This window comes from Octodon degus, unplaced genomic scaffold (assembly GCF_000260255.1).
Source record: "Octodon degus isolate 3935 unplaced genomic scaffold, OctDeg1.0 scaffold00041, whole genome shotgun sequence".
Classification (NCBI taxonomy): domain Eukaryota; kingdom Metazoa; phylum Chordata; class Mammalia; order Rodentia; family Octodontidae; genus Octodon; species Octodon degus.
The window spans coordinates 3126296-3136961 of record NW_004524617.1 but is presented as its reverse complement, the minus strand read 5'-3'; the positions used below and the strand labels follow the sequence as shown (position 1 = coordinate 3136961).

Below are 10666 nucleotides of genomic sequence, written 5' to 3'. Positions count from 1 at the left end.
AAATAAATAAAATAAAATTTCAAAAAAAAAAGTAGCAAGAGTATTCACATATAGTATCTAAAAATCATTCTTAGCCAGGCAGAGTGGCACAATCCCGTGATCCCAGCACTGGGGAGGCTGAAGCAGGAGGACTGCTGCAAGTTCAAGGCCAGCCTAGGCCACAAAGTGAGGTCAAGCCCACACTGAAGTACAATAGTGAAACTCTGTCTCAAAAAAGGCAAAAAAGGGGGAATTACCCGCTTGGGCCCCCCTCCTGTCTCTCTCTCTCGGGACAGGAGCTTTCTTTCTCTCAATAAACATATTCTGCTTAGAAAAAGAAAAAAGGCCAAAAAAAAATTATTTTAAGAAAGAAATAATTTTCTATCCAGTCACAGTTCACAGGGCTCCTGGGGGTCTTTCCTCCATATAGTGATATTTTTTTGTTTGTGTGGTACTAGGGATTGAACTCAGGACCTTGTGCTTGCCAGGCAAGGACTTACACTACTGAGCTATCTCCTTGGCCCCCATATAATGACTTTTAACTAGGCAAAAGTACCTATTTCGGCCCTGTGAGTGACTGCTCTTTCTCTTTTTCAGTGAGTAGTATGGAGGGACATGGACTGAAGAGACTCTTAAAAGACCATGCAGATAGTGTGGCACAGAAAACACACCCCATTCCCTGCCACCTCTGGGCCTTTGTCTGAATCAGAAGCTTCAGGGCCTTTCTGACTGTACCAACTTGAACGAAAAGTAAGTTTTCCAGCTGGTGACAAGAAACATAATGGTGACAAGAAACAAAGGACATAAAAGGACTATCGTCCAAAGTCAGCTTGGGCTATGCAAGGAACGAATGTGTCATAGAAACAGGTACTTTACTGCTGGTTCTTCGGGCTGATAGAAATAGCAGCCTTTGAGCGAAGCCTGCTGAAGGAGCCAGCTTGGTTGCATTCTCAAGGTCATCCACTTCAAAGAGAGGGCAGAGGGCATGTGCACTGCTGTTATCTTCCCCTACAGCAAACACTGTATGTTCACGCTCCCCACACAATGAAAAGCAAGGTGACCTCCATGGAGCACCTGCCTGAGAAAAAGTGTGCTCGGGCCAGGATGTGGATTCTAAAGGAAGCACTCACAATGGAGCCATTCAATCTGATTATAAACTGCTACAAAGTGACAGGCTTCCCAAATCTAAGTAATAAGCCCCCCTACGCTACCATAAACGTGCCATTTGCCAGTATTACCAAGCTACTCCTCTTCCTCTCAACTCATCTTTCTTCTGTCCCCTCTGTCACTATGGCATATGTCTCATTCTACCCAGGGTCCAGAGAAATATGTATTTTTTAACCTTGGAATGTGTGTGAGGGGGGACAAATGGATCAGAACTCTACATATCTGGGAATAAAGTGCCAAACATCGGGGTGAGCATAACAGACCACAAATACTCTTCCACCAGCTAAAGGACAGGGCACAGATCACCATTCAAATGACAACAAAAGCCAAAACTGCCAAAGCGTGCCTGCTCCGCTACCCTCTAAGGACTGGTGAGGATGCCATGAGTGAATTCACGTGCACGAAAGAAAAGTTTTGCTGGAGCAATGGAAACAATATCACTTGTGATCATGGTAAATGAAAATGGTGGAGTAGCTGTTTCCTGACAGTGCAAGCAGCATTCCAAAGCACTGGTGATAGAAACACATTAGGAACGGTCCACAGGCAACGCAGACAAATGATTTATTTAGTGCCTAATGGCAAGAAGCTAGAGATTTTTAAGCATGGTGTCATATGTTAAATTCTTTTTGCTCAAACCAGTAAGGAGGCAATTGATCAAGGAAAGAGACTGGAGTGTGGCATGGAGGTTCACTGGGAAATGGTGCAGTACTGTTCACATGGGATCAGAAGGCCTGGAGAACCCCTAAGAGTGACAATAAAAAGAAATCTAAGGGCCAGCCAAATAGCTCAGTAGATTAAAGCACCTGCAAGCAAGCACAGGGGCCAGGGGTTTGATCTCCAGGCCTGCTGTGCCGGCCCTGCCTGCACATCCCCTCCCCCCCGTGTGCTGAGAAGGCAATTGAGACTGGGCATGGTTGTGCGTGCGCCTATAATCCCAGCTCTTGGGAGGCTGTAAACAGGTGGATCACTACGAGTCTGATCTAGTAGTGAGACCCTGAACACCCTGTGGACCCTTCCCTAAAATCAAAAAAAAAAAAAAAAGAAAAAAGAAAGAAAAAAGTAAAGAAAGAATTCTAAAGCTTAGCCAGGCCTGGTGGCACACACCTGTAATCCTACCTCTCTGGAAAGCTGAGGCAGGCGGATTTCAAATTCTAGCTTAGCTGACTCTGCAACCTAGCAAGATTCCCCCCATCTCAAAACCAAAATTAAGATAGGCCAAGAGATGTGGCTCAGTGTAAATGTCTAGGGTCCAACCTCTAGTATGAGCAAAAGAAAATGTTTCTTTGTGGGGTAGCACTTAAGCAGTTTTTTTTCTAATTATAAATGTTCAAAGAAGACAGTTCATAAAATACAAAATAGCAAGCAAATAAAAAGCCACCTGTTACTACTGTTCCACTGTCATCTCTTGACTGATTTCTCCCCAGGCTCACAAAAGATGTTTCCAAAAATTCTGAGACTGCTTGGCCAGGAGGCCTTCCATGAATATGCAAGGATGGACTTGCTTCCAAGCCTTGGCACTCAGAAGACAGGCCTGCTATTACAGGGACAGGAAGTAACCCAGCAAGAGATGTGAAGACAGAGGAGAAAGACAGCATCCCAGCAAAACGATGGGACAGAGAGGGCACATGTCTATGCTTCCTGTGTGCTACAAGCCTGGGGAAGCCCGGACAACCAGGCAACTTGGTGAGACTCTGTCTCAAAATGAAAACTACAAAGGGGCTGGGGATATAGCTCAGCATGAAGGCCTGGTGTTTAATCCCCAGTGCCGCCAAATTACAAGAAAAAGAAGAGAGGGAGGGGGAACAGGAAACAATAAAGAGAGGTGGAACTGACTGTATCCTGTTATGGGAGGCACCACCACAGAAAGCAGAGATTTGCTCAGCAGCCCCTTATCCTGAGAACAAAATGTAAGAAGGACAGAAGGGAAGAAGGTGGTGGTTATCTGATGAGTCAGTCCAATGGCATGACAGGATGCAGAAGTCCTGGTGGCCTTGAGCACAGCCCAGCTCTCTCTGCAGCAGGGACCATCTCTGAATAGACGCCTGTCAGCAAGTTTGTGTTTCGATTCTTACCCTCAAGCCACGACATGACACACACTATATACGCAGATATGTGCATATGAATGTGGATGTGTTCCACAACTCACTCGGACAGTAACTGGAACTTGATGAAAGGGAAGACTTAAGCCAAAAGAACCTTACAGCACTGTGCATTAATGTATAACTTGATTTCAAAAACAGAGAGAATCTGCATTCCATGCGGTCATTAATATTTACTATATGAAAGTTACTTGTATCTACATTCTGGAGTAGAAATATTAATCTAGCAACATGTAAAAAAATCTAGATAGTAACAATCTATTCATCTTTTTGGAGGGTTTGGTATGAGGTGGAAATGCTTTTATTCCTCCATATCTATTTCACATTTACAGTAAATCTGCCATTACTCTGGCAAAACAATTCAAACCGTATATTCTACTCTACACAAGTAGACTTATTTTGTGTGCAATTTGCCCAATTAATTATTAAACACTCAAAATGCTTTACATATCTAAATATTCACAAGGCTCTGCCCAGAAAATAGTTGTAGCTTTATCCTAATTTATTGCTAAAATAAAAAGAAAAAAATAACCTCAGGTTTAAACCAGTTGCTTCTACAGCTAGTTGCATTTTGTACAAGTCAGCCATTGTTAATGGGGTTACCATGGATTGAGAAACCTCATTAAAAAAAAACCCTCACAGCCTTTAGAAAAAAAAAGAACACTGTGAATAATGTGGTCCTGCAAATACCCTCCCCTTTAATGCTGGTGGCATTACAATTAGAAACAACTTCTGCAAAAAATCCAGCTGGTCATATGTATCAAAAGCCACAAAATATTTATATCCATTAGGCTGATAATCATATTTCTGGAGAATTTATCCTGAGGAAAAAACTTCAAAGAAAAGAGCTAAGTGTAATGAAGATGTTCACTGTGGCCTTATCTACCTTACCAAAATGCAAGCACTCTAAATGCCTATCCGTGGCTATGCATACATGCTGGGAGGAAGAGGGAGTTTCTGGGGCACTAATTATGGTGTAGAAAAAATAGGAGAGAGAGAGCACACAGGAGAGCGGGAGAGAGCGGGAAAGAGCATGCGAGAGCGAGCGAGCGCACAATGGGTAGGTGTATTCATCCAGTGATTGACACTGGCAAGGATTACCAACCTCACATCTTATTTTAAGACTATGGGGTGGGCTGGGAATATAGCTCAGTGGATGGATGAGTGCACATATGAGGCAGTGGGTTTCACTGCCATCACTGACTCCCACCCCTCTAAAAAGACTATACCAAGTCACCACCAAGAAGGCTTTACAACAGTAGGAGGATGTCAGAGCAACAAAACTCAGTGTCTGTCTCTCTCTCTCTCTCTCTCTCTCTCTCTCTCTCTCTCTCTCTCTCTCTCTCTCTCTGCAGTACTTAAATCCAGAGCCTTCATACTGAGCTAGATTCCCACTGCCTTTTATTTTGTGACAGAGTCTCACTAAGTCATTAGTTTTTCCAAGCTACATGCAATCCTCCTGCTTTAGCCTCCCACCCAGAGTGCTTGGATTACAGAAATGCACCACCACATCCAACTCAATCAAAAAAGAGAGAGAAATAGAGAGAGATAACTGCTATTTACCAACAGCCTTTATAAAGGAAGCCATAATAAGGTAATTGGGGGATGGGACTAAGACACTCCCCTACAAAGGTCATTTTCTTACCATGGATTTCCATAGCACAAGATTTATTTCCTGCCTAGTTGAACCAATCTAGACATTCCTCCTCCCAGCGCCTGAGAAACCATGCAGTTCCTGCTACAGATGGCCCCATCTTTTCCTGCCTTTGCATTGTCTTTGCTCCCAGAATGTACAATCCCAGCAGCTGCTTCCTACAGGGTTTCCTAAGATCCCCAACCCTGTAGCAGTATCCGCAGAAGAGCTAAAGTGAGAAACTCAAGTATAGGGAGGCTTTTAAAATAGAACAAAAAGGAAACGTATCACTTACAAACTGGAAGCAGCTCCTGACACTAGGCTCAATGTTGCTGCCTCCAAAGGATGCGACTTCACCCAACTGTCTCGGGATTTGGATAGAATCATGCAGAAGGAGGCCCAGCCTGCGCTGGTCACAGAATCCTGTTGAACTTGCCACTTGCTTGAAAAGGTCTGAAAAAAGAAGAGAATGGAAGTAATCAAAATACTGTACCCAATGGCTACACCCAGTGCTTCATTCCTACTCGATTCTAGGACTGATTTTCTAGACTCAATTCTCAGGAGTAGCCCATATTCCCAAAAGGGGGCTTTACTTCTAACTTATGCTAGTCTGGACAGAGTGTTGTAGACTAAGGTCATCATCACTGTGGTTACATGAAAGGTGACAACTTTTAAATCAACTGCAGCTGTTTAGGAAATGCACGTTTGTATGTGATCTTAATGCCCGACTGTTCCTACCACAGAACACAATCTTTAGGGAAATACACATACGAGTATGTGACATAATGACTGTCATGAAAGTTTTAGTAGTAAGAGCCATATAACTGGCCTAAAGCACTATTCCTTTAGAACTTAAGAGATTTAAAAATGTAACAAATTGGATAACATCTTCATGGACTCATAAGATCATTTTCTAGTCCATCACGTAGGTGGCTTACACAGGACGCTGTGCTAATTTGTACTTGGCTCACAGCCATGTTACATTGTTACTGATTTGTGTTTGCCTTTTTAACTGAAGAATAATACTCCCTTGAGGGCAGGGTCCCCACTGTGTTGAACTGTATGCCAGAACTCTCTGGAATAGAAGAGCAGTACCTAGAGTAAAACAGAATGCCCTATGCAGCTAACTGCATGAACATATCAAACACTAGCAATGTATGTTCTGCTCTTATAAACAAAATGATTTAAACCATATCATGTTCACCTAGAAGTTGCCAATCAAAATCAAGTCCCAGAAAGCTTCTTGTACCCATAGGCACATTTATAAACTCAAAGCAATTAAATATTTTAACAGTCTTTGTAAGATGCAATCACAGACTATGTGCACAGCTTTTACCATCTCCCGAAGAGTTTTTTTTGCCAAGTTATGAATTATTTTCAAGTATCTCACTTTGAAGTTAGTATTTTTGTTTCCTCAACCTCAAAACATGTTCTTTTTTTAGAAATTACTTGAAACAGAGGCTCAAAGCTCCCCTGATGGTTCAATTTAGTATTTTCAGTGCACTAGGACTGTGCCACTGGCAAGGTTAGATTAGCAATCAATTTATAGCCCAGCCCCTGAAATAATTTCAACCCAGAATAATTTTAAAGGGTTAACAAAAGCTGTTCAGCTTTCTCACCCCACCCGGTGTTTTGATGGAGTTTTTTTTTTTCTTTTCTTTTTGATTGTTGGGATGAAAAAACTCAAGTCGAAAGTACATAAAAGTGAGCTAAGCCACTCTGTGTGTTTTGCAGCTTATTCCTACAAGAGAAATGTGCAGGAGAACACGGAGTAGCTTCGGAGGAATTTATTCTTTTTGTCTCCTGCCTGTCCTTAAGCTCAGCACCTGTCCTCAAGCATGGGTGGTGAGTCCTTAGGGGAAAAGGGACAAGATAAGCTGGGTTTGTTTAATGTTCCTCCTGAAAAGATTTGTGCAAGCATTTAAGTGGGGGAAAAATCCAAGCACAGTCCTATACCAGAATGGATGCTTGCTTGGTCATCTAAGTCTTAATCACTCTTGTAGCATTTACTTTTAATTTAGATTTGCACTCTTTAAGCAGAAGAACCCAATGGCTAATCAAAGGGAAATTCAATAGGGTGGTATTTAGCCTTTAAGAAATAGCAAGCCATCATTCTTTTGAATAATAAAATGTTAGTCACGTCACAGACTTGGCTATGTCAGTTCAACTTGCAGTAAGATGATTATAAAATAAACAATGTTTCTCAAATATGAATGCCAGATAGTGTTCTTTAAATAAGACTCCAACGATGAGGCAAGAGCAGGGATTAAACCTTCCCATGTATTTCGCTGACTTATACAAAGGGGTTAGAAAATCAGACTTTATCCTCTAGGAACATGTGTTTTATTCAGAGACAGTCAATGTAACGTAAAATAATACTCGGACTGGAGAAGCTAATCCTCGTGCTCTACCTAAATACCTGTAATTTAACGTTTGACAGGGAATGGCACAAAGCAAATTTTAAGACACTCTAAAAGCTACATCTTATATGGGGAATCTGCGGTCAAACAAGAACAGTGTATCACTTCCCATCTAGAACTAGGGTAATTAGCCAACATTAATAAGAGAATACAGAGTTACTGTACATGACTTACATCTGTACTTGTCTTCCAAATGTGCTTTACACAGAGAAATGATGCCAGTTTTAAAAGACAGGACACGGATCCTCCCAGTTCGTCCCCTATTATAAAGAATCAAATGGAAAGCAATTACTAACACTAAAATTGAAAAGTTCTAGTTCAGAGGGAAAAACAAAGCCCCACACAGAGGAACCCCACTGACTATTGTTTTATTAAGATTGCTAAAAACTTTTCTGAGTTCATTCTCTGTTTGACTCACGATCTACAATGCAATGGAAATCTGACTAACTGCATTAGCATTACCAGTTTTTAATTCTTAAAAGCCTTGTTAAGAGTAGTTCTATATAAAATAGAAAAAACATTTCCTTCTGTTCACCTGTGGAGAGCCATTTTCAGTTAAGTGAGTAAATGGAGGAAGCGCCTTTATACACTACGCTATTTGGTCACTGAAGCCCCAAAATTACTAACATATAATTCCTCTGTTCTCTTCAACATTCAGATTTTAATCAAATTGGCCCTTATACTAAAATTACTCACTTCAGCACAGATGTGTCATAATATAAAATATGAACTCTTTCTCCAAAACAGAACATACACTATGAGAGGACACTCAAACAGATGCTTTATAAGAAAAATTTGTAAGTGACCTATTGCTGTACCAACATTTTACTCTATCCGTAGAAATGTCAAGAAAAGCACTCCACATCACAAAGCAACTGTACCTTATGTATTGGTGTTTTTAGTTAACAATATGAAAAAATATTTAAAAATATATAAAATAAAATAAAAAAACAGGGCCGGGGAGATGGCTCAGTGGAAGAAGCGCTTCCCTGGCAAGCGCAAGGGCCTGAGTTCAATCCCCGGTTCTGAAAAAAAAAAAAAAGCTCCATTTTTAACTCGTATAATTTATTAATACCCTTCAGTTAAAAAGAAATCTTGGACTCTAATGTATTAAGAAAAGTCCTATTATTGGACAATTTTCTGATTTTTTTTCCTTTTAGGAAAAAGCAAAGTACTGCTTTAACAAATAAACTTTATAGAGTAATGTGGGTCTTCAAGGAGTTAAGATCACCCCTAAATAATTTTCAGGCAGCTAGAGTGAAAAGTTATATACTTTGAATCCAGTCACATGCATGTCATCTGCAAAGAAACTAGTGTTAAAACATTTTTGAGGGAAGATCTGACTAAAAATCCTCAACAAAACAAATATAGGGGCCGGGGAGATGGCTCAGTGGAATAAGTGCTTGCCTGGCAAACACAAGGGCCTGAGTTCAATCCTCGGTTCTGCAAAAAAATAAAATAAAATAAAATAAAATAAAATAAAATAAAATAAAATAAAATAAAATAAAATAAAATAAAAAATTATATATAAATGTAACCCACAATGAGCATCTAACATGTTCAAGGACTTGGTAGATAATTACCATGAGTTCAATAGCTAGGTGGTCCAAAATTTAAAAAAATAGTATCTCACCAAAGTTGCAAAACAGTACAAATTTTAATGAAGGAGGTAGAAGTCTAGAACAAAGGCAAAAAGCACAATAGTTGCTGTGCAACCCAATCTTCCCAGATTTCCAAATGGGAATGTGTTCTTGTTGATGTGTGTAATGAGGCATGTAATAATTCTGAGGTCTAAGAAGAATTCACTGAAAATCAAGACCAATTCCTTCTGTTTCCTTCCTCAATTGTCTTCATTAAGCTCAAGACAAAAATGAGAACTGGAGCTATTTCCTATGTGCAATCTAGAAGAAATAAACAACTGTTCGCTAAGAGAGAGTGATGAATGGAAGTGCCAAATTGAAACTTTGTGAAACCTTATTAAAAAACAAAACAAAACAAACAATCTTCTGCTCTCGGAGGAGCCAAGTTGGTTGCATTAGGGGCTTACATTCATTGTGTTTGGTTTATCAATTTATAATCCCTTGCAGCATTCTACATATCAGCTAGGACAATTCTGGTGATGATGGGGTACCAGCATCTCCAGGAGCACAATGAGCCCTGCCAGTGAGTGGGACCTCCCCAAAGTGGGCGGAGGACACTCCGCATACACACCATATACACGACAGAAAGGGGACAAACCAACAGCTACACATGACCCATTCCAAGACTCGAGAAACGAACATCTCAGGGTTTTGTTTCCCAGGCTGAAACCAATCTCCTTTCTTCTTGCTACCTCTTAGTTTATCAGGTATTTTTCAAGTCATATAAATATGGAAATGATTTATTACATGAACAGTATTAGGTTCATAGCTTCTGGGACCCCATTGCTTTTTTCTTCTAACATATAAGCAGATTCTTTTTAACAATCCAATTACTTGTAATAATGTATCATTCTATTTTCTCCCTTTTTTCTGCCTACCTTTAGTTCACTTCTAGTGAGCAGTTCCAATAATAATGAATTTCAAGCACATGCATACTCTTAAAGTACGTTCACTTAAAAGAAACTTGTAGAAATCCACTGGTGTCACTATTTCCATTATTTCATGTTACTATTTTCATGCTAAATTTGTCTAATGAGATATTTTCGGATTTTTAAAGTTTCTTTTTTATTAGTTTGTATTTGCAATATGCAATTAATACATACCTCGTGGCAAATTGATAGTATCACATCTGGATTCTTTCTATTTTCCATTCTCATTACCTCCCTCCAGTACGTCCCACCCCCAAACCCCCTTCCCATTTCCATTCTCCACTGGGGCCTTATTGCAATACTGTTTACACTGTCTCCATCCTGTGGGCCAGGTGTCCGGTGACAGTCTGCTGAAGTCCTTGCTGTACTTACGTGTCATAAACGTTCAGCAGCCAGTTGAGACACATATCCACACAGAGAGGGACATTGACCAAATTGTTGTGCTCTTGCTCCAGGCGATCATAAATAGTGGTCAAGCAATTAATGATCTGCAGGATATCCATGGGCTGGTCATTTTGCTTGAGGTTGTGCTGGTCCAAGGCATCACATGCAGCGGACAGGCTCAAGAGATCCACTGCAAAAATGGTCAATCACAAGTGATTCAAAGCATGAAATTCTTTCCCCTATTTTCCTGGTCTTGCAAATGCCATCCTCTTTTACAGGTGCTCTTGAGCTGGGACTGGAGCTCAGTGGCTCAGTGGTAGACAGCATTTGCCTAGCATGCATCCATGCATGGGGTCCTGAGCTCCATCCCTAGCACTCCCTAAAATCATTCTGCTTTCATCCTCCAGCTCCTATT

General features: G+C 40.6%; 1 protein-coding gene across 8 annotated transcripts in view; it reads right to left on the bottom strand.

The window, feature by feature from the left end:
* Dmd (dystrophin) overlaps positions 1 to 10666 on the bottom strand; it is a 1613500-nt gene that overhangs the window by 84674 nt on the left and 1518160 nt on the right. For all 8 annotated transcript variants that reach the window (XM_023715436.1, XM_023715435.1, XM_023715434.1 and 5 more), the window contains 3 exons: positions 10240 to 10441; positions 7473 to 7558; positions 5174 to 5331 (listed from right to left, as the gene is read on the bottom strand). In XM_023715436.1, coding sequence (XP_023571204.1) covers positions 5174 to 5331; positions 7473 to 7558; positions 10240 to 10441 — 446 coding nt within the window. The remainder of the gene's footprint in view (positions 1 to 5173; positions 5332 to 7472; positions 7559 to 10239; positions 10442 to 10666) is intronic.